Source organism: Dasypus novemcinctus, chromosome 13 (genome assembly GCF_030445035.2).
Source record: "Dasypus novemcinctus isolate mDasNov1 chromosome 13, mDasNov1.1.hap2, whole genome shotgun sequence".
Classification (NCBI taxonomy): Eukaryota; Metazoa; Chordata; class Mammalia; order Cingulata; family Dasypodidae; genus Dasypus; species Dasypus novemcinctus.
In genome coordinates, this window is record NC_080685.1 from 61,050,965 (window position 1) to 61,076,182 (window position 25,218).

At 39.3% G+C, this 25,218-nt stretch overlaps 1 protein-coding gene across 1 annotated transcript in view; it reads left to right on the forward strand.

Annotated features, from left to right (window-relative positions):
• Positions 1-213: 213 nt before the first annotated feature.
• The window catches only part of XPR1 (xenotropic and polytropic retrovirus receptor 1), a 258,295-nt gene continuing 233,290 nt past the window's right edge, over positions 214-25,218 (forward strand). The window contains exon 1 of the mRNA XM_004461856.5: positions 214-509. Coding sequence (XP_004461913.1) covers positions 441-509 — 69 coding nt within the window. The 5' untranslated portion in view covers positions 214-440. The remainder of the gene's footprint in view (positions 510-25,218) is intronic.

Below are 25,218 nucleotides of genomic sequence, written 5' to 3' on the forward strand. Positions count from 1 at the left end.
AACGTCTTGTGTGGATTATTGTTGCTACAGTATTAATATTAATTGCAGGAACAACACTGCTGCTTCCAAAGCTGGCAGTAGGGAGCAGCTGTAAGACCAACAGGAGCCAGACGGAAGAGGTCAGGGGAGGTACCTCCACCACGTCCAGCCCAGAAGGGGCGGGGCCTTGAGGAATGCGCTCCCTCCAAATCCCGCCCCTTTCGTCCTTGCGGCGTAGGCGGTTTCCATGGCGATGACGTCAGAGGGCGGGGTGGGGCGGGGCTATGGCGAGGAGGAGGAAGATGGCGGGAGGGCGGCTCTGAGGAGACCTCGGCGGCAGCAGAGGAGGAGAGGAGCGCAGAGCAGCGCCGCGCCGGGGCCCATGTGGGGAGGAGTTGGAGTCGCTGTTGCCGCCGCCTGTAGCTGCTGGACCCGAGAGGGAGTGAGGGAGAAGCGGCAGGATGAAGTTCGCCGAGCACCTCTCAGCGCACATCACTCCGGAGTGGAGAAAGCAGTACATCCAGTATGAGGTACCGGTGGCGGCCGGGTGTGGGAGGACTCGGAGGGGCCGCGATCTCGCCTGTCCCGCCCTCCACAGCCTCCTCCGGTTCCCGCTGCCTGCCTGCGCTCGGGCGGACTTTGACCGCGTGCCGCCGGGAGCCACTGCGGCATCCCGGCCGCGGCCGACCCCCCCGCCCCGGGCCGGCAGCCCTTCCCCTCCCCCGCAGCCCCGCCGCCGCCGGGGTAACGGATATGCGGGCTGCGGGCTGCGAGGCAGGGGCGCCGCCGGGCTGGGAAGCGGGGTGGGAGGGCGAGCCGCAGGTGGGGGCAGTCGCGGAGCGAGCGCAGCCCCGGGTCGCGGCGGTTCCGCGCTAATCCCCTCCTCTCCACTCGCCCTGACCTCTTGTCCCCACCCTGGGCGAGCGCCCCCTCGCCAAGGTTAGGTTTTGTTTCTCTTTGCTCACCTTTCACCAGGGAATCCTCTTCTGAGATTAAGACCCTCCAGTGCTGTCTTCCGAGTATTTCATTCCATAGATCCCTTCGGCTTTTTCCCACTTGCCCACCGCCGACAAAGGCATTTTTAACAGGATTGAAACTTGATGTGAATGTCTATCACATATACAGCGGTTACAGTATGCACACGTATTGTGATTAACTAGTATGTTTTGATAACAGGACGGTGACTCGTCTTTTACCAATTGCATGAAGTACACAAAGTGATCGCATCTTTGGTTTTGGCTCTTCTGTTGTTTTGGAATGGAGTGAAAGGGGGAGAAGAAGGAGGAAAGAGAAGAGAATTATTAAAATATTCAGATTTTCTCTTCTAAATTTTTTTTGTTGTTAGGAAGAAAATTACTATATTTTGAACAATATACTTTAAAATATAGGTATGTATGTATTATAGAAATCATGCTCCCCTCCTCCCCCCCTCCCCCATTTCGGTGATAACAGTTTCTGGAGAGTATTTATTAGATAGTGATGAGGAACATGCCGTTATTTTTTACATTAATACTGGGAAAAGTAAAGATAATGAACCGTTTACATATTTAAAAGGCAAGATACCTGAAGAGTTTTAAGCAATAGGTCATTCTCAATAGCTGGCAATTCAGCTCCTGGATAGAGAAAGACTTATCTGTAACCTCCAGGAATTCACATATGTGTTATGTGACGGAACAAAGAGTACAAAATCAATATGAATACACATTTGCTAACTAAATTCTATGAATTAAACAAATTTAGTTCTCTAATTTCAATTTAAAGTTAGATAAGGATGCTTAGGCAGCCTCAGCTTATTCATATAAACATTGTGATAATAGAATGTAGATAGGGAAAAGGATATAGGTAGATTGTAAAGATTGTAAAATAAATTCACTTGTATAGTATTTCATTATTGCCAGAGATGAAAAGCCTAGAATTATTAATGCTTTCTTGTCACTTAATTTTCTTATAGTGTTTTGTGGCCACATTTTGCAAATAAGAATGAAATAAGAGACTATGAGAATTTCAGCCTGTAGATTTTTGATTTATTGTTTCTAATAACATTCTGTCAGTTTTAAAACCTTGGCTAGAGTCCAGATGATGGTTTTATTGAAGGAAAGGTATCCGTCTTGCATTTTTCTCATAGTAATTTTCAGCACCACTGCCAGTTCTTTGTAGAGGCAAATGCATACTGAAGCAATGTCTTTATACTTGTATAGTGTGGTCTGCTTGAATTGGACAGAAGTAATAGTGACTGATGTATATACTAATCCATTTCAAGTATTGCAACACTTAACTGTTTCATAAAATTGTATTAATCTGTAATATTTGGGGCTGAAAGGGGAAACATGAAATTTAATTTGGAAATGCAAATACCTCCTGATTTCTAATGTTAACCTTGTGGCTGGAGTAACCACAGATACTGGAATTCCTCATTCACGTAGTCCATTTGGGTACTAGTTCTAAATGGTTACCCTAGGTTGGTCACAGAGGGACACATTTCTGAGCCTATGTGTAACTGAATTGTCTTTCCTAGGCAGTTTTAAGTTATTTTTTGAAAAATTAATTTATTGTGGATAATTGAAATCTGATTCTGTAGAGTCCCTACTGTGTGACTCCTGACCTGGATAAGCTCATTGTTTGGAAGGCAAAATTAAGTAAGGGACCCTGTTCTTTGTGAGTTGGAACTATTAAAGAAATTTTAATAGGGTTGGAATCTGTGTGTGGTGTTTTGTTTCTCAAGAGTTCCTTGAAAATAACAGAGGAAGTAATAAAATAAGAGTCTTTACAGTCCAAGAATTTTGGCATCTTAAAAACTTTTGGGAATTAAGGACATCCATACAAGATATGTTAGCCTTGCTAGAGAAAAGAACCTTCTCATGATGCAATAATATATAGTTCCTCATATATGAAAATGATACTTTTAACACTTTTAGTAGCGCAGACACTTGGACTTGTTTTTAAAGCACTATGGTGAAATTTTATTGTATTAATCCTGATTTTTAGCCTAGTGTTCTTTCTAATTCTGTGCTCCAATATGAACTGTTAGGCTTTTTTGTTTTTTATATCAGTTGCTATATTAAATACTAATTGAAATTAGCAGAGCATTGAGTGTTAGATAGAAGCTGAAAATTTTCTTTTTTGTCTATAATTATATATTTTAAAAAAGGCTTTTTTTTTTTTTTTGCCTTTCCAGGGACCACTTTTCCATAAAACAAGAATTTAGGCACAGGGTTTTTCTTTTTTCTTTTTTTTTTAGTTAGGCCAGTAATTTATTAAGGTGGGGGGAGGGAAGAGAAATGGGAGAAAATAACATATCATGGGTCCTAGGTAGAGAGGAAGGGGCTGCAAAGTGATAAAGCAGGCTGATAAACAGACTACATTATAGACTGTAAATGCCTAGGTTTTATTTGCATGGTGACCATGGCAGGGGAAAAACAACGAAAGCAGGATGCAGAGGGCAGGAACAGACACACGGGAACAGGCACATGTACCTGGCACCAGGACAGGGCGAAGGCAAGAGAGCTCAAGAGACAGCAAGAAGTCTTTGCTCTTGCTTTTTTTTTTTTTTTTTAACATTAAAAAAAATATATTTTTAATTTATTTTTAAAAGATACATAGATCACACAAAATGTTACATTAAAAAATGTAGGAGGTTCCCATATGACCTATTCCCCAAACCCCCCACTTTTCCCTCATCAACAACTTCTTTCATTAGTGTGGTACATTCATTACAATTGATGAATACATTTTGGAGCACTGCTACATGTGCATGGATTATAGTTTACATTGTAGTTTACACTCTCCCAGCCCATTCAGTGGGTTACGTAGGATATATAATGTCCTACATCTGTTGCTGCAATATCATTCAGGACAACTCCAAGTCCCGAAAATGCCCCATATTACACCTCCTTTTCCTTCTTCCTGCCTTCAGCAACTCCCATAGGCACAGGGTTTTTCAAGCTTCATTCTAGCTCATAGAGTGAAATTCTGTGATTTAATGGTTTTTATTCCTTAGATTGTTAAATTTTAAAAAGCTAGTGAGCCATCGATATCCTGGAAATTATTATAGTTTTTATTTTGAAAGTGAATTATGGAGTTCATAGATTCAGTCTTCATAGGCAGGATAATAAAGCATAAAAGAGTAGAGCAACGTGGAGAAACCATATAAAGAAAATCTATTTGATCTAAGTTTGTGAATAGTTTTTACAAAGAATAAACACAAATGAGCAGAGACTGTCCCTGTCTCTAGTAATATATTTGTGTGTAAATCCTGACATGAAATAGAGAATCAGTAAATCTTTATAGGAACCCTTTTTTGATTTAGAATCGGTGATTATATATTTTAGAGCTCTGTAATTGATTAATCAAGATGAACTTAAACCAGTTGCAACCAAATAAACTTATGAGCATGTTAATATTTTATGGAATATTAGCAAACACACAAATATATTTGGTGCTTTAGGCTGCTGACCTGTGCTTCTTTGGTTCCTCAGGAACCAGGAATGTTTTTTTACCAGTGTATACTGTAGTTTTGCAAGATACTAAAATAATGAAGTTGGTAAATTAAAGGATTCTAGAACTGAAAGGGAATTTAGAAATTTTCTTCCTCCTTGTTTTTGCAGGCAATTGAACTAACTAAAGTTTGGAAAGGTTAAATTACTTGTCTGGGATCTTATACATGTGTGGCTAGTCTCCTGAGCATTGAATGTGTAAGCATTGGGAGTCAGGTCACACTAGCTTTGTGACCTTGATGAAATCACTTCCTCTTTCTGGGCTTTAGGTTCTTCATCTGTAAATTGAGAGGACAAGACTTCTTGGTTTTTAAACTCACAGCCTTATATTTTCTAAGCTCTAACTTCATGTGCTTTTAAATGATTTAATTATATTTAATATATGAAAAGGACAGGGAAACGGACTTTGGCCCAGTGGTTAGGGCGTCCGTCTACCACATGGGAGGCCCGCGGTTCAAGCCCCGGGCCTCCTTGACCCGTGTGGAGCTGGCCCATGCGCAGTGCTGATGCGCGCAAGGAGTGCCGCGCCATGCAGGGTGTCCCCCGCGTAGGGGAGCCCCACGCGCAAGGAGTGCACCCATAAGGAGAGCCGCCCAGCGCGAAGGAGGGAGCAGCCTGCCGAGGAATGGTGCCGCGCACACTTCCAGTGCCGCTGACGACAACAGAAGCGGACAAAGAAACAAGAAACAAGACGCAGCAAAAAGACACAGAAAACAGACAACCGGGGGAGGGGAGGGGAATTAAATAAATAAAAATAAATAAATCTTTAAAAAAAAAAAAAAAAAAAAAGAAAAGGACAGAACTTAAAGTATTATTAATGCCTAATAGTTATCCCTTTTAAAAAAATTCTTGAGATTTTCATCTGTGACTGGAAAGCAGCCCTGATTAAACTTGTATTTAGCTTAAATAAATAAACATGATAGTCATGGGTTAATTTTTTGCTGGAAGATAGGAAGGGAGTTCTGCATAAACTGCACTTCCCCTCATTTTCAAGTGTAAGGAAACGTTGCCATAACATTGTTGTGATTTTCATTTATAGAATTCTCCCATGAGGATACTTGTGATGCGGCTTCAATTTCCCAACGGTATCATGTTGATTAGTTAGGGTTAACTTGCCTTGCTGGAACTTGTTTGAAATTTTCAGTTTGGCCACCCGATGGGGCACAAACCACACATTTTTCAGGCCCTTCTCTTTCAAAAAAAAGTACAGTATAGTATATTTAAGATAACACTGTGAATGATTGTGTTAGTGAGATGCCTGGCATTTAAAAATATTTCTTAAATGCGTGAGTGTCTGTTGTAGAAGACAGGAAACTATAACTGTTCTTCATATCTTTGTGAAGTGTTTTAGGTTGAATATCCTGGAAAGACTATACTTGTCCATCCATTCCTGAAGGTTGGTTTTGGATCAGCTTTTGGGTGAAGGCCCTAATCCTAAGACTCCAAGTATCTTATCTGACCTGGGGTGACCAGGGAAAATTAATCCTTACTTCAAATTAAGTCCTAACCACGAAAGAGCTTGAGAGGCCGATTGAGTTATCTTGGCAAGGGGTTTCAAATATATTTGAGTTAGGCTCCAATGGAGGGTTGCTAAAACTCCCATGGAGTGAGAGAAGATAGTATTAGAACTGTTACTTATGTTTATTTTTATGTATAAGAAAGGAAGGAAATAAAGTTTTACTAATATTTTTTGAATTAATTGATACTGTACCCTCATTTAAGAGGTCACTCATTTCTTCTGGGGAGAAGAAAGAGAAGAATTGACAGTTGTTCTCTAACTCATGTTCACTTTCAAGCAAATGGCAATTAATCCAATTTGTGTGTGCAAATCTCAATTAACTTGGATATTATCTAGTTTTAATGAAATTAATCTGTTAAAAATGGATGTGACTTTAAGACTCTAAAGAAACCTTAACAATAATATCAAATGGCAGAGCTGACTAGCTTTTTGTCAGCAAATTATAGATAAAAACATTTTGATAGACCTGACAAGAAATTGACCAAAACATTAAAAAAATTTTAAGATAACTCTCTGAAATAAGATTTTACATCTACAGCCACCCACAGTGAACTTCATTCTAAGTATATATTATATATTGTGAATATTCTGCCTTTGTTAGGTATATTTTTCCAGATATAGCCATTATAATCAAATCTCAAAATCACCTCAATCCTAAATATTGAACCTGACCTTTGAAAATACTGTATCATAATATGTTAAACTAAGATTTTTTAAAAAGTGAAACTTTTTAGTTATATTGGTCTCTAAAAGTATTGTTGATAATTTTTTAGAGATCAAAAATATACTATTCATAAATGAAATTTAAAACTTTAAAATTTCATCCTTGTCTCATCTTTTTAAAACTTCCATTTTTAAAACTTTTATATTCTGTAATGTACACTGTAGTAGATGTGTGAAGATATAAATAAATATACATATACTGAAGATGCATAATAAAACTTTTTTTTGGATAGGAGTATGCCATAAAAAGTTTGGAAGATTTTATCAGAGTTGTGTGTCTTAACCAAAGCTGGATTGTGGGTTGCCTGGTATTGGACTGGTCTTTGGGATTGAGTGTCAAAATTCACCAGGGTTCTTATCCGGTTGTATTGCCTTTTCAGGTCTTTTCCTTGATAAATAGAAGAATCCAAGTAGAAATAACTCATGAACAAATGCATGAAAAATTATCCATTAATTCAACAAATATTTCTAGGGATCCTGCTATTTGCTATAGGCTGGTTGTCATTAAATTCTAGCTCTATCATTACCTTAAAAATAGAGAAAAAACGTTGTGTGTTTTTGGTTTTGTGCTTCAGTTAACATTAAGTGTTTTCAAAATAAAAATTGGTGTACAAAGGGAAGACTGTAGATTTAGAAGATGGTTAAAAGGATTTAGAACATGGTTAAAAGTTAAGGTCAATTGTGTAAATGATACTGGAGACTTTCTCATTTGCTTTTCAAACTTTTTATGTTGTATGCCTTTAAATCTGTTTTGTTTATGGAGGAAATTTAGTCCTGTACTTTTTCTCATCATCAAGCTATTGTGGTATCAAAACTGATTGGAAAATCTTTAAAAATTTTTCGATTATTTGGTGGAGATCAGAGGAAAGTATAACTAACTAGCTGTGAACTTAATTTATATTTTTCTTATTCTCTGTAACAAGAGGGACTACATGTTGATTAAGAAAACTTAGTGATCTCTTATTGAGGGTGACCTGCAGTGTACCTGGATTTCATGTTAGTCTCAGTTCCACTTTCCTTTATTTGAATTGAATTAGTGGAAGCGTCACTACAGAGAAAAGAATACTCATTGAATAGGTAGGAGCCAGGTGTCAGCTGCTTTACATATATTATCTAATTTACTACAAGTTTTGCAAGATAGATGGTTTATAAACACCATTTTACTGGTGAGGAAACTGAGGGTTAGAGAGATTAGTTTGTTTGCTCCAGGCTATGCTTCAAATCTGTCAAAGTGTGGAGTTCTTGCTTTTGTAAGAGATTTGTAAATTACAGTGGTAGAAGTAGTGGCAGCAACAACAGCTCTTACTTTTTAGTGCTTATTGTATCAAGCACTGTGGTGAGCATTTTGAAAATACTTAGTTTTGTTTATAGATGGAGAAAACTTGAGTCTTAGTTATTAAGTAACTGATTATGTTGATACTGTTAATTGTAGGTAGCAGAGATGATATTGTAAAAGCCCATGCTCTTTACTCCTATATCATTCTGTTTGTGAAAAATAAACAATTATAAATTTATCCATTAACACACATGTGCATTTAGATCTGGTGTGACCTGTTTTCCAGCACCACTGCTTTAACCTGGCTGATACATTTTTAGTACCAGGTCTCAGTCTGCATGGTTTGGATATACTAAAGTGTGGTCTGGAGGGTAGAGTTCACCTCTGTTAATTTATAGTTCCTCCAAGGTTATCAGTGTAACTATTACTGGACAGGCAGCTGGTAAGTAAAGGATATTATGAAAATGAGCCATAAGAAAAAGGTATTGAGATATGGTGATAAGTGTAAAACAAGGTAGATCGGAGTGGATATAGCTGTTGCTCTGCCACAGTTGAGGCTTTGGCCTCTAGATCATAGGACATGTTATGTTAGAACTGCAAGGTACTTTAGAAAATTATTTAGCTCAATTCCATTTTTTGCTTAAGTGGGAAGTAAAGGCTGGAGAGGGTAAGTGATTCAACATCACATGGCTTAGTTTAGTGGTTACTTTAACACAATCACCCCTGATTCATTTTCTTGCTCATTATTTTACAACTTGTACCACATGTAAATACTCAATACAGAGCACAAAGTCAGGAGTCAGACTACTTAGGTTTATATGCCACTGTACAACTTACTTGCTGAGTGACCTAGGGCAAGTCACTTAAACTCTTTGTGTTTCAGTTTGATCATGTGTAAAATGGGGAAAATAAAAGTACTCATAGGACCATTGTGAGTATTAAATGACTTAAAATATAAAAAGTGCTTAGAACAATATCTGGCACATGGTAAGAGCTATATATATTTGCTATTAAAATTATTTCTCCTCCAAAAGGACACAATGGTGTTAGATAATGTTAGGTTAACAGTATCTTGGGTTCTTTCATTATCTTTGTGAGGGAAACTGAGCCTCAAAACTTGTCCCTCTGAACTTGTACAGTTCAAGTTTTTTTGGAAAATAGCTTTGTTGATTTTAACTATTATTTCTGTTATTTGTGATATTTATTTCAATAAATTGCCCTTAACCTTTATGTAGAGTGTAAGAAAATCCAGGTGAGAACAATTATATGATTGTGAAGTTGAGTTCTCCCTACATCTTGTAACTTGTATTCATGTCAGTTGTAGGCTGTGTCTTTTTATTCTTAAGTATGTCCAAGTGACCTAATTGAGTTGAGTTTTTAGTGGATATCTAATTTTAGTTTTCAATTTTCTAGTGAAAATTTAATTTTTAACCCTATAATTAGTTTTAGAGTTGAAAAAGACCCTCTCAACATCTTTCACAGTTGAATACAAAATCGAGGGCAGAGAAGCAAGAAATGTCAGATTCTTACAACTGACTGATAATACAGCTTGTAAGAGTCAATATGGATTTAAATGTTTTTGTTATTGATTGCTCAAAAACTCTGCACTAATAAATTTATTTGAATTTAAACATTAGGTCACATTAACAACTTTAAAAAGTTCTGGTATGTGACAAAAGACTGAGTATATTATGAGATTCAAATCTTAAAGACATTAACCGTTATTGTTTACTCTGCTACAGAAAATTAGCCACCCCTGTTTTAGTATGGTCACAAGTAAGAACCTATCTTGGGTGAGGAGATAGGACTGAGGAATTATGGTAAGGCTTGAGGGATCAGGTAGAAATGAGAGTAAGACTTAAGATAAGTTGAAAAAGAATTCCTGACTGTATCCCCTGTCCCATCCTCCTATAATACAAGTTACTAAGCCAAAATCAGGGCATATGTGACTAGAGAAGATCAGAATATGTACCACACCAATCTGTTAAGTACTCGTGTGTTCCCCTCCTTTTCTTTTTTAAATAATTAAACAATAATAATATAATAATAGCTAATGGTTATTGAGTGCTTCTGGTGTGCCAGGCATTTTATATTAATCCTTACCCTCTGGGTTATGCTATTCCTGTTTTAAGAAGGCATTCTGAGTCTCAGATTGAGTAGGTTGCCCAAGATTACAAAGCTAGTAAGTGGTAGAACTATAATTAAAACACAAGTGTTTCTTGTATCAGAGCCTAGGGTTTTTTGTTTTTGTTTTTGTTTTTTTTAGCATTTTTTAAAACATGTTTTTATTACAGAAGTTGTGAACTTAAAAAACCATCATAGACGTGTGGAATTCCCATACAACACACCACACTGTTATGGAATATTTGTTACAGATGAGATAATATCATCAGACTATTACCACTAACTATGGTTCATAGCTTACATTTGGCATATTTTTTTCCTATTATTAACACATCTTTGGCCTCGATGCAGGAGTATTATAATATTACCGTTAACTAAAGTCCATAGGTTACATTAATTGTGTTTTTCCCATGCTTTTCTACATTTCCACCACCCTGCAATAGTAATGTACATCTGTTCTAGTTCATGGAAGGATGTTCTTGCATTTGTACTCTTAACCACAATTTTCATCCACCTCTGGGTTCAGTGTATTATTCAGTCCCTAGATTATTCTCTAGGTTTCTTTCAGTTGCCATTTACATCTCTAGACTATCCTTTACAGCCACAATCCCATTTGTAAACCATCTACGTTAGTTCTACTCACTATAATATGTGTACCATCAACTCTATCCATTTCCACACTCTTTACAGTCAAGTTAATTAAAACTTCTACATACATTAAGCATCAGTGCTCCTTCTCAGACTTCTAGGCTATTCTAGGTTTTAACTTCATGCATTTATTCTTTGTATTTCAGAGCCTAGGTTTTTAACATGGTGTTATTTTTGTCAACCATCATGCACTGTGCTAGAGTTGTAAAAATAAATAAAACTTAGTCCCTGCTTTAAAGGAGTTTATAACTTGGGTAGTCTAATCATAGGATACTGTGATTGTGTTATAGATGAATGGCCTGTTGATTTTGTAATAGCAAAGGTATTTATCTTGGAAGGAATCACGGAAGTGGTATTCAAAGGGGGCACTAGAGGTTAAGTGGAGTTTTGTCACATGGTGAAGAGGGGAAAGGGTACAGAGGCAATCTAGGCAGACTGAACAATATTCAGCAAAAGCATAGTCGGATTTGTTGAAGTACCCAAGCATATTTAATGAAATCTGGTTTAGTAGATAGTTGGAGAGCTGGTAGGATGAGTTTGGAAAGATAGACTGGGAGAGTGGGTTAAATACTGTAGCAGTTTGATATTGTTTATGAATTCCGAAATGGATATTGAATTATGTTTGTAAACTGGTCTGCTTCTCTGGGCATATTAGATTATATTGGATTCAGAGGTCTCACTTTTACTTGATTAAATAATGATTAGGGGGAAGCGGATTTGGCTCAACTAATAGAGTGTCTGCCTACCACATGGGAGGTCCAGGGTTCAAACCCAGGGCCTCCTGACCAGTGAGGTGAGCTGGCCCACGTGCAGTGCTGATGTGCACAAGGAGTGCTGTGCCATGCAGGGATGTCCCCCATGTAGGGGAGCCCCATGTGCAAGGAGTGCGCTCCCTAAGGAGAGTCGCCCCGCGCGAAAAAAATGTGCAGCCTGCCTAGGCGTGGTGCCGTACACACAGAGCTGATACAGCAAGATGATGCAACAAAAAGAGACACAGATTCCCGGTGCTACTGACAAGAATACAAGCAGACACTAATGAACACACAGTGAATGGACACAGAGAACAGACCGTGGTGCGGGGGGAAGGGGAGAGAAACAAATAAAAAATAAATCTTAAAAAAAAAATCATTAGGACTTTGATTGGGCCATATCAGTAGGTCTTTGAATCCCTGTTCTATTGAGGGGGAGGGCAGGGGGACTCACAGAGAAACCGTACAGCAGAGAAGGGAGGTTGGAGTTTTGATCCTGGAGCCTGGGAAGTAAATACAGAGAAGCAGATACATGAGGATGGAGAAAAGGTTCCATTAGACATGGCAGAGGCACAGGGAAGAGAGATGAGCCATTCTCCTGATAGTCTACAGCTGGCCTTGTGGAAAGAGTAGAGAGCTGAGCCTGAAGAGAAAGTATACCTGGGAAGAGAGGAACCTAGGAAGCCTGAACCCTTGCAGATGTCAGCAGCCATCTTGCTCCAACATGTGGCAACAGACTTTGGTGAGGGAAGTAACTTATGCCTCATGGCCTGGTAACTGTAAGCTTCTATTCCAAATAAATACTCTTTATAAAAGCCAACAGATTTCTGGTACTTTGCATCAGCATGCTTTGGCTGACTAATATAAATACCATGCTAAGGAGTTAAACATTTTCTTGGTTATGAACCATCAAGGATTTAAAGAAGAGATAGGGGTAGGTGGGGGGAAGTGTCAGTGCAAAGTGAAATGTATAATTTAGATCTTGGAGGATGTATCGAAGATAGTAAGGCCAAAGACAGGAAAGCCAATAGTTTTACTAAAGATGATAGGGCTTGAATTAATACCTCATTTAATCAATTTAAATATGTACTTTTTTTCTCATTTTAATTTCTGAAATCAGAAGGCATCTTTCAATTAATACTATGTCATAGTTTAATTGGCAGAGTATTTTTATTCCTAGAGGTACAAAAATTTTTATTTATATTCTATCAATATGTTACTATTGGTAGAATCTTAGATTTGATGCAATATATATATCAGGCACAATAGTCGAAACCAGTCAGATCATCTAGCATGGTATCTGGCACATAGTTTTTGAATAAATTATCAAAAATAAATTATCAAAAATTCACATTTTTGAATAAATTATCTCGTGATCCTTCCAAGAGGCTATTGATAAAGGTGTTTACCATGTTTTATTGTGTTTTGCAGATTCTGCGTTCTTACAAATTGACGGTTTGTGGCATACCTGCATTAAGCAAGTCAGTTGGAGCCATTTCCACCTTCTTAACAAAGTTGTTTGAAGCACGAAAGTTTAATTTTGAGGAGGCCCCATTTATCTGTTTTTTCTTTCATAGCTCATGCTTTGGGTATAAGTTTTAAGAATCCCCCACTTTCATGATCTTGCAGATATTTCCGTACATTTTCTTCTAGGAGTTTTATGATCCTTACTATTAAATTTAGGTAATGCATTTAATTTTTATATAAGATATGAGATAGGGGTTCTCTTAATTTCTTTCAGATATGAATATCTAGTTCTCCCAACAACGTTTGGAGAATAGAGAGTTGTGACCCAGCTAGGTGGGTTTATAGCCTTGTCAAAAATCACTTGACCAGGGGAACAGATGTGGCTCAATCAGTTGGACATCTGCCTACCAATCAGGAGGTCCTGGGTTTGGGTTATGGTGCCTCCTAAAGAAGATGAGCACATGCCACACCCGCTGCAACAAGCTAGGCACTGCACCCGCTGCTGCGAGTTAGATAATGCTGCACCTGCTGCAACAAGCAGATGCCTAAATGAGCAGATGCCACAAGCCAGCAGACGCCACAACCCGCGGGGAGCAGATGTGGCCATTGGGCACTCGCCTCTCATGTGGGAGGTGCCGGGTTCAGTTCCTGGTGCCTGCTGGAGAAGACGAGCAAACAATGAGCAAACAGATCTGGGGGAGGAGAGGGGGTAAATTAAAAAAAAAATCTTAAAAATAAAATCACTTCACCACAGAGGTGTAGGTCTATTTCTGGAATCTCAATTTGATTCTTGGTCAACATATCTATTTTTATTCCAGTACCATGCTGTTTTTACCACTATAGCTAAGTAATGTACTTTAAAGTTCCTCCAACTTCATTCTTTTTAAACACATTTTCGGTTGTTCAGGGCCCCTTACCCTTCCAAATAAATTTGATAGTTGGCTTTTCCATTTCTGTGAAGAAGGTTGTTTGAAATTTGATTGGGATTGCATTGAATCTGTAAATTGTTTATGGTAGAATTGACATCTTAATAATGTTTAGTCTCCTAATCCATATACATGGAATGGCCTTCCATTTGTTTAGGTTTCCATTTGTTTAGATTTCTTTCAGCAATACTTTGTAGTTTTCTGTATATAAGTCCTTTACACCCTTGTTTAAATTTATTCCTAGATATTTGATTCTTTTAGTTGCTATTGTGAATGGAATTTAAATTTTTTTTCCTTCAGATTGTTCATTCCTAGTGTATAGAAATAGTACTTTGTTAGTGAATCTAAAGGTTTGTTGATATATTGATCATAAGAAAGAACCAGCCTTATGGTTCATGATTCCCTCTATTGGTGTTTTTTTGGTTTTGTTTTTTTAATTATCTGTTTCATTTATCCCCACTCTTTTTTTTTTTTAAGATTTATTTTATTTTATTTACTTCTCTCCTCTCCCTCCCCCCTGTTGTCTGCTCTCTTGTGTCCATTTGCTGTGTTCTTCTGTGTCCACTTGCATTCTCTGCGGCCCCGGGAATCTGTGTCTCCTTTTTGTTGTGTCATCTTGCTGTGTCAACTCTCTTGTGTGTGGTGCCACTCCTGGCAGGCTGCACTTTTCGCGTGGGGCTGCTTTCCTTGTGGGGTGCACTTCTTGCGCAAGGGGGCTTCCCTATGCGGAGGACACCCCTGTGTGGCATGGCACTCCTTGCATGTATTGGCACTGGGCATAGGCCAGCTCCACATGGTCAAGGAGGCCCAGGGTTTGAACTGTGGACCTCCCATATGGTTATTAGTAGGTAATGTCCTTCTTTGTCTCTAATAACACTTTTACTTTTAAAGTGTATTTTATCTGATAAAAGTGTAGCTACCCCAGCTTTTTTTGTTACTGTATGTATGAAATACCGTTTTCCAACCTTTCACTCAGTCTACTGATATCCTTGGGTCTAAAGTGAGTCTCTTGTGGATGGCATATTGATGACTCATATTTCTTATCATTCACCAGTCCGCATCTTCTTTCTTTTGATTGGGGAGTTTAATCCATTAACATTCAATGTTTTTAGTGTAAAAGCTGTTGTTATTTTACCTATTTTGACCTTTGGGTTTTATCTGACATTTTATTTTCACCACTTTTTTGACATTTTTGTTACTATTACTGATACAGTTATCAATTCCAGACTCTCTTCCAAGCCTTTCTTTCCTGTCTCTTCTTTTCAGGCCATAACACTCCCTTTAGTATTTCCTGCAAAGCGGGTCTCTTTGTTATAAACTTTCTCAGTTTCTCTTTGTGAATATTCTAAACTTGCCCTCATTTTTGAAAGTATTCTTCCTGGATATAAAATTCTTTGCTGGCAGTTTTTCTCTTTCTTGCAGTATATTATATATATATCATACCACTGCCTTCTTGCCTCCATGGTTTCAGATGAGAAATTGGCACTTAATCTTATTGGGTATCCCTTATATGTTATGTTTCACTTTTCAGTTGCTGTTCTCTGAATTCTCTCAGTCTATTTGGATTTATTTGGATGGGAGTACATTGTGCTTCTTGGACACAGATATCTATGTCCTTCAGTAGGGTTGGGAAATGTTCCTTCTGCACTTTTTCCCTTTTCTCTTTCTAGGACGCCCATGACAAGTGTGTTTGCACGTCTCTTGCTGTCATTTAGTTCCCTGAGACCCTGTTCAATTTTTTTCCATTCTTCATCTCTTCTTTTGTGTGTTTGTCTTTGGAGGCCACATCTTCAAGCTCACTGACCCTTTCTTCTGCTTTCTCATATCTGCTATTATATTGCCTCCAGTGTATTTTTAATTTCATTTATTGTACCTTTCATTCCCATAAGCTCTCCTATTTTTCTTTTTATGCTTTCAAATTCTTCTTTGTGCTCATCCAGTCCCCTCTTAATATTCTTAATTTTATTAGCCATCTCATTGAATTTGTTAAGGAGACTTGTTTGAACATCTGTGATTAGTTGTCTCAAGTCCTTTATGTCATCTCAAATCTTATCTTGTTCCTTTAACTGGGCCATATCTTCCTGTTTCTTGGTATGGATTGTGATTTTTATTGGTTTCTTGGTATCTGGCTTATTAGATATATTTATTTTGGGTGCAGTTTCTCTCTTTAGTTTAGGGCTTTCTCGTTTTTTCTCCCTTGCTCATTGTGTAGTAGGAGCCAAGGATGTAGTTGGTGCTGTAAGCTCTGGAGGCTGAAGCTGCCCATGTTGCCCAGGAATGGCACCTTTCTCCTCTGGAACGGGTAGGGACATAGCTGTAGCTGTGTGTAGTAATCCAAGTTGTGCAGGACAAGCCTGTCTGTAGTTACCTGGAGAGACTCATGAAGCTTCACACCCCTTCCTCCCCTACCTGGGTTGGGGATGGAGCTGCAGTTGTGTGCAGCAATCTATGCCGTGCAGGTCAGAATGATTGCAGTTGCCCAAGTAGACTGTTGTAGCACCACCACTACCATCCCTCACTGAAGGTGGGGTGTTCTCTCTGGAGTGCCCAACAGTCTAATCTGTGTGGGCTAAATATACTTGCAGTTGCCCTGAGTGGCTGAGGGAGTACTGTCCCTTCTGCCCCTTAGCGGGTGGTAACAGAACCACATGGGGAAGCGGACTTGGCCCAGTGGTTAGGGCGTCTGTCTACCACACGGGAGGTCCGCAGTTCAAACCCTGGGCCTTCTTGACCCGTGTGCAGCTGGCCCACATGCAGCGCTGATGTGCGCAAGGAGTACCCCCGCGTAGGGGAGCCCCACGCACAAGGAGTGTGCCCCATAAGGAGAGCCGCCCAGTGAGAAAGAAAGTTCAGCCTGCCCAAGAATGGCACCGCACACACGGAGAGCTGACACAACAAGATGACGCAACAAAAGAAACACAGATTCCTGGGCCGCTGACAATAACAGAAGCGGACAAAAAAGAACATACAACAAATAGACACAGAACAGACAAATGGGGTGGGGGGGAAGGGGAGAGAAATAAATAAATCTTTAAAAAAAAAAAAAAAAACCACTGATGCCCAACACTTCAGTTTGGTTAGGCTGAAAGTGCCTGCCTTTGCCTGGAGAGTCTGAGGAAACATCAGCCCCCTCATATCCTGTTGGGTGGTGGGATCACTATCCTGTAGGCCAAAAGTACCTGTCTTTGCCCAGGGAGCCTGAGGAAACACCAGTCCCCTCCTATCCTATTAGGGGGTGGAGACAAATCCATAGGCAACCAAAAGTTCAGTCCCTGTAGGCCAAAAGTACCTCTGATTGCCTGGAGAGGCTGTGGAAACACCAGCCTCCTTCTTTCTTATTGGAGAGTGGGGGTGGATCCACAAGTACCCACCAGTCCAGGCTGTGCAAGCTGAAAGTACCTACCCTTACCTAGAAAGGCTGAGGAAACCCAGCTCCCTTCCTATCCTATTTGGGACTGGGGTTGGAGCCATAGGTGCCTAGCAGTCGAGTTTCTGCAGGCAAAAGTGCCTACAGTTGCCCTGAGAGGCTGAGGAAACACCAGCCTCTTCTTATCCTATGGCGGGGGGGTGGGGGGGGACAGTGGGCAGACGTGGAGATGGAATTGAAGGCACTCAACAAACCAGTTCTTGTGGACTGAAAATGCCTTCAGTTGCCTGGAGAGGCCCAGAGAACTCAGCTCCTCTCCCATGTGGGGATGGAGCCCCAGGTGTCTGACTGTTCAGTCTGTACTAGCCAAAAGCCCCTGCAGTTGACTAGACAGTCTGGTCTGGTCCCCCCAGCTTCCTCCCTACCAGAGGTGGGCTGGAGGCTAAACTAGGGCTGCAATCTGATCTTGGTGGATAGAAGCCTGTCCCTAACATCACTGTGATTTTCATTCAGCCCTGCTTCTCCTCTTGCAGGGTATGGAGTTAAAATGGCAGCTTCTGGCCTTTCTGACTTGGGCATGTTTAAACTTTAACTGTAGTTAGGATTATGCTTTAGCTGAAGTTGATGCTACACTGTGTGTCTTCCTCCCCTGTTTTTGGGAAATGGAGCTTCCAACTCAAGCCATGGAATAGCTCCCAGGGTGGCATTCGCCATGGGCACTGACCTCCATGGTATGGAGTGCTCATGAATCTTCTCTGCAGATGGACAGTCTCTTCCTTCCATACTTTCAAGGATGTTACAGGATACTCTTTTGGTCTCCTGGGGCCCCGAAACAATTATTTAGATAGCTCTGGGTGATTACTAACTACCTTGTAGGATGAACTGTCTTTGGGAGTGCCTTACTATGCTGCCATCTTGCCCCACCTCCCTCACTTGAATGTTGATATACATCTTTTGTTAAATTTGGGAAGTTTTCTGTCATTATTTCTTAGATTCTTGCTTCTACCCTTTTCTCTCTCCTCCTTCTGGGACTCTCATAAATGTATATATTGGTATGCGTAATTGTGCTTCAAAGGGTTCTTCAGCTCTATTTAAAAAATTTTTTTTTCTTTCTGCTCCTCAGCCTGAATCATTTCAGTTGTTATGTCTTCTAATTCATGATTTTTTTTTTCCTTCTTTCAGCTTCAATATGCGTTTAAACCCTCTAGGACATTTTTCATTTCAGTTATTGTGATCTTCAACTCCAGTATTTCTGTTTATTGTCTTTTACTTTAAATTTTCCAGCTCTCTATTCAAGTTCTCATATTGTTCATTCATTATTTTAAGTCTTTTTTTGGTATATCCAAAGTCTGGTCCTCTTCTTTGATGGTTTCTGGATTTTTATCTTGCGCCATTGGATGGGCCATCATTTTCTGTTTGTCTTGTAATATTTTAAAAAATGCTCATTTTAATATTTCAAAGTATTCATTCTGGGATTTAGTCCCTGGGCTGTATGGTCCTTAAGTTTGTATACAGCTATTGATCTGACAGCTATTTCCTTGAGTGCCAGGAGCTAACAAAAACTAATAAATCAATGCAATAAATTCCTTTCACAGACTTTGCAAATTCGCTCATGCTCGTCTTCTCAGTTTAGCTCTCCTTTTGAGAAACTCATCATGGGGGAAATATAAAGTCCCTACTGTCTTCTAAGCCAGCTTCTTGTCCTGTGCTTGTGCTTGCTTGTTGCCCTAAGAATTCAAATTTTGCTGCCTGTGAGATAGACTTTCTCCCTGTCCTGCATGTTCCATTTAATGACTTAATGCAGGTAATCTCTTTCCTTAAGCCACTTTAACTTAATTTAAGCTTTAGCTGCCTGCACTCTATGCTTGCAGAGTAAATTCTGGGAGGTGAGCCTGAGACAACTTTCTTGGTTCAGTCTTCCATGCTGCCACCTGATAGACTGGCACTGTTCTACAGGCACTCCAGGATCCAAATAGACATTATCCTGTTCCTCTGGAGAAGGGCCAGGGACCTACAATAGAAGCACAGGATGGCTCTGCAATGTACTAGGAAAGGAAGTGGGGAATGGGCCAGGATGAGGGCCATATACTTCTCTTCGCATTTTTAGAGCTGTATTTTCTTGATTAGATACTTGCCCAGTTTCTGCAACCCTTTAACTTTTTCTGGAGTTTGGGGGAAGATGACGCTGCCAGTTTTTGCTAGTTGTTCAAAGATTCTTTTGGGGAGGGGAACCCAGAGTGTCTTATGCCATCTTGGTTACTCAGAACTCTTATTCATTCAATGCTGGCCTCCTCTCTTCTGCTTCACTTTTTTTAAAAAAAAAGATATGTTAATACTGCCTATAACAGATGTCCTGATCTGTTGTATGCTGGTTTTAGAGTTCAGTTGAAATTCAAAAGACTAATTGGAATTCTGGTTTCATTACTTACCAGTTGTAAAATACTTCTGAGCCTCAGTTTTTATCAGTAAAATAGTGGAAATGCCTACCTTTCTTGATAATAGTGATATTGCGAAAAGATGTAGGTAAAACAAGTAGCCTTTATGTTGTAGGTAATAACGCTGTTTTATTTATCAAACCAGGGCAGGTACTTGATGTAGGGGCTGGACTTTTCAGAAGAAATCTAGGAAAGTACATTGTCACAATATTAGCAGAAAACTCTGGGTTCTGGGCTTCTAGGTTCTTGGCTTATGTCATATAGAAGAATTTAAGGACATGCCATAGGGTAGGCAAGGGAGTAAAGAGTATTAAAAAGGAGAAAATGAGAAAAGTATGCAGTCAGAGTCATGGACTGTGGGTGTACTGCAAGAGTGAGATGTGTGCATGGGGCCCCAGGTCAGGTCTTTTTAAACTCTTTCCTCCTCCCCATTCATAATGGGGTTGTTATGCTTTTCTGATTGGTTTCCCTACCTGTTAGCTCTCACAAGGCCAATGGTGAGGTCTTTTGTTTGAAGGTACCTGGGGCTTCCTCTTGATTCCAAATGGGATTCTTGTTCCAAATGGGATTCTCATGGCCAGGGTCTCCTGAGATCCTTCTGACAGCCTTCCCTCAGGAGGTTTCTGGGCGGGGTTTCACGGTCATGTTGTCTGTCAGCCATGTCTGCTGGGCTTCAGCCACGTTCTCCCTTTCATGATATTAACCTGCTTCAACAGGAGCCAAAGACCTTAAGAATGAATGTATTTATCAGCATTGATGAAAGGGTAGAGAAGATGAGAATGAGGATTGGTATAGGTCTTTGTATATGAGAAACAGCTCCCTGATGAGTTCTGAAAATGAATTGTTTGATTTTTGCTAATCTTCTTCCAGGTGTTAAGAAGTTAAGGACATTGAGACATTATGTATGCACTTTTCATTTGAGAAATTTGGCCAGGAACAGAGTGAGGAAAGCAGGATTGAATGAGTAGGATAAAGCAAAAGGGTCTTTCAGAATGAAATATTTCATATTTGAAAGTGGCAAAGAAGGTAGCTTTACTTTTAAATTTGCATCTGGAGATGCAGTTCCTTTATTTACTGGCTATGAAAACTTAAAAAGTTATTTTACCTTTCTGAACCTCATTTTGTTTGTGTGTGTGTGTAAATGGGGGTAATATTTACCTTTCAATGTTGTTGTGAGAATTATTTATAATAATATAGGCAGTTGCCAGGAAAGGACCTGGCCCATAGAAGATACTCAATAAATTATAGCTGTTATTAATTTCTTTCATTAAAAATAAAGCATATGAGTAACCGTTATTCATTTATTCAACAGACATTTATTTTAGGATGTTGATATTTAGTCTTTAGGCATAACAAATTGCCTTTTCAATGTCATAAAATGTCATGGAAACTAGATGATGGTAGCTGAGCTTTTAGAATCCATTGCTTGAAAAACTACATTGTAACAAAGGAAATTACTGTATTTCATAGCTCCTAAAATACATCTTCTTCTATCTACATTTAAGCACCTTTGAAATTGGGATGCATCTTACAGATTTAATTGGTAATGTTTTTCTTTCTCAGTGGTACATAAAACATTGGTGAGTCTTGATGGTATCTTAGATTCAGTAAATTACAGCAGTATTAAGTAAAACACCTTCATATATTTTGAAAAATAGTGGTATATTTTATTTGTAGGAGACATTATTTCATCTACAGATAATGCCTAGTTCAGTAAGGTTTTGCAGTATTGAAATTGGAGGCCTGAAATGGTTTGAGAAACATGCACTAGAAACCATGTTATAGGTATATAGAAAACAGCATTGTTCATTGTGTTTTGTTTTTTTGTTTTCTTTCAGATAAACTGCCAAACTGTTGCTATTTTGTGATAACTATTATATTTGGGTCAACCATATATATATATAAATTAATTTATTGAAGTTTATCACTTATACATAAACATACATAACAATAAGTGTATAGTAATAGCTGTCAACTTACAAAACAAACATATAACATCATACAGGACTCTCATAACTTACCCTACCACCAATAACTTGAATTGTTGTTTAACCTTTTTAACTAATGATTAAAGAGCATTGTCAAAATATTACTACTAACCAAAGTATTTTTCCCCCAACCAACCCTATTATTATTATCTTTATATCATTTATATATGAACATACATAAACAATTAAGTGTATAGTAAAAGTTGTGAACTTACAAAGCAAACATGCATAACATCATTCAGGGGTCCCACACATCAACCCTCCACCAACATTTTATCCTGTCGTCCCCCCCGCCCCCCCGTTTTCTGCTCTTTGTGCCCATTCACTCTGTGTTCTGTGTCCACTTGCATTCTTGTCAGTGGTACTGGGAATCTGTGTCTCTTTTTGTTGAGTCATCTTGCTGTGTCAGCTCTCTGTGTTTATGGCGCCACTCCTGAACAGGCTGTGCTTTTTTTCACTCGGGGCTGCTCTCCTTGCGGGGCACATTCCTTGCACATGGGGCTCCCCTACGCAGGGTACACCCGGGTGGCACGGCACTCCTTGCGTGCATCAGCACTGTGCGTGGGTCAGCTCATCATACGTTTCAGGAGGTCCTGGGTTTGAACCCTGGACCTCCCATGTGGTCGGCAGACACTCTATCAGTTGAGCCACATCTGCTTCCCTCTACCAACACATTGCATTGCCGTGAGACAGTTGTTACAAATTATGAAAGAATATTGTCAAAATCTTGCTACTAATCATAGTTCTTATCTTACATTTGGTGTGTTTTCCCCCCACCCACCCTATTATTATTTTTTTCATATATTTTTTATGAAAGAAGTTGTAAACTTATAAAACAATCATGCACACGTGCAGAATTCCCAAACAACACCCCTCCATCAACATACCACACTATGGTGGAACGTTTGCTACAGATAAGATAGTATCATCTGATTGTTACCATGTCTGTGGTGTACATTTGGCTCACATTTTCCATACTGCCTCATTATCAACACAGTACATCTTTTGCATAGATGCAAGAATACTATTACTGCTAACCACAGTCCATAGGTCACTCCAGCTGTATATTTCCCATGCTTCTCTACATTCCCAACACCCTGCAGGAGTGATGTACATTTGCTCTAGCTCACAAAGGACACTCTTGCATCTGTGCCATCAACCACAATTCTCATTCACCTCTTGGTTTACTGTGCTATTCAGTTCCTAGATTATTCTCTAGCATTCTGTCAATTGTCATTTACATACCTAGATTCCATTTTCAGCCACATCCCTATTTATAAACTAGCTGTTACTCACTATGCACCCCATTTATAAACTAGCTGTTAACTTACCATCCACTCTATACATTCCACACTTTTACAGTAAAGCATTTACATACCTAGACTACCATTTTCAGCCACATCCCGATTTATCAACTAGCTGTTATTCACTATGCACCCCATTTATAAACTAGCTGTTACCATCCACTCTATACGTTTGCATACTTTTACAGTAAAACTAATTAAAACTTCTACATACATTAAACATCAGTAGTCCATCTCAGTCCTCTTCTTTTTTTTTTTTTTTAAAGATTTATTTATTTATTTAATTTCCCCCCCTCCCTTGGTTGTCTGTTCTTGGTGTCTATTTGTTGCGTCTTGTTTCTTTGTCTGCTTTTGTTTCTTTGTCCGCTTCTGTTGTCAGCGGCACAGGAAGTGTGGGCGGCGCCATTCCTGGGCAGGCTGCACTTTCTTTTCACGCTGGGCGGCTCTCCTCACGGGCGCACTCCTTGCGCGTGGGGGCTCCCCCACGCGGGGGACACCCTTGCGTGGCACGGCACTCCTTGCGCGCATCAGCGCTGCGCATGGCCAGCTCCACACGGGTCAAGGAGGCCCGGGGTTTGAACCGCGGACCTCCCATATGGTAGACGGACGCCCTAACCGCTGGGCCAAAGTCCGTTTCCCTCTCAGTCCTCTTCTTGTCTCCTTTAAGGATCCACCACCCAGCACCAGGTCTTGAAGATATTTTCCTACAATTTCTTCTAGAAGTTTTATGGTTCTTGATTTTATTTTTAGGTTTTTGATCCATTTTGAATTCATTTTTGGGTAAGGTGTGAGATAGGGGTCCTCTTTCCTTCTCTTGGCTATGTATATCTAATTCTTTCAGCACCATTTGTTGAATGGACTGTTCTGCCCAAGCTGTGTGGGTTTGACAGGCTAGTAAAAAATCCCTTGACCATACCTGTGAGGGTCTGTTTCTGAACCATCAGTTTAGTTCCATTGGTCTATGTGTCTGTCTTCATGTCAGTACCATGCTGTTTTTACCACTATAGCTAAGTAATATGATTTAAAGTCTGGAGATAAGTGTTCGCTTTTCCTTTTTCTGATGTTTCTGGCTATTCAGGACCCCTTTCCCTTCCAAATAAAATTAATGATTGTGTTTTCAATTTTTCTCTTTAATGCTAGTGAAATTTTTATTGCAGTTGCATTGAATCTGTATATCAATTTGAGTAGAATTGACATCTTAATGATATTTAGTCTTCCTGTCCATGAGCACAGAATGTTCTTCCAGTTATTTAGGCCTTTTAAAATTTCTTTTAACATTTAAGTTGCAGTTTTCTGAATACAAGTGCTTTAATAACATCATTGGTTAAGTTTATTCCTGACTATTTGAGTTTTATCTGTCATATTTTATTTTCACCATTCTTTTGACACTTTTAATTACTTTTATCGATCTAATCTTCATTTCTAGACTCTCTTTCAGGCCTCTCTCTCCTGTCTTCTTTTCAGGCTCTAGCACACCCTTTAGTATTTCCTGAAAATCTGGACACTTGGTTAGAAATTCTCTCAGTTTCTGTTTATCTGTGAATATTCTAATCTTGCCCTCATTTTTGAAAGGCAGTGTTGCTGGATATAAGGTTCTTGGCTGATAGTTTTTCTCTTGAAGTATCTTCAATATATCAGACCACTATTTTCTTGCCTCCATGGTTTCTGGTGAGAAATCAGCACTTAATCTTATTGGGTATCCCTTATATGTTATGCATTGCTTTTCTCTTGCTGTTCTCAGAATTCTTTTTGTCTTTGGCATTGACATTCTGATGAGTATGTGTCTCAAAGTTGGTCTATTCAGATGTTTTTGGATGGGCGTACTTTGTGCTTCTTGGACATGGGTATCTATATCTTTCAGAAGGGTTGGGAAATTTTCTACCATTATTTCTTCCAATATTCCTTCTGCCCCTTTTCCCTTCTCTTCTTCTTATGGGACACCCATGACGCATATGTTTGCACGCTTTTTGCTGTCATTTAGTTCTCTGAGACCTTGTTCAATTTTTTCTGTTCTTTATTTGTTCTTTTGTATGTTCACTTTCAGAGGGCCTTTCTTCAAACTCACCAATCATTTCTTCTACCTCTCAAATCTGCTAATATATGATTCCAGTGTTTTTTAAATTTCATTTATTGCACCTTTTATTCCCATAAGATCTGCTATTGTTCTGTGTATGCTTTCAAAATTTTCTTTGTGCTCATTCAGTGTCTTCTTAATATCCT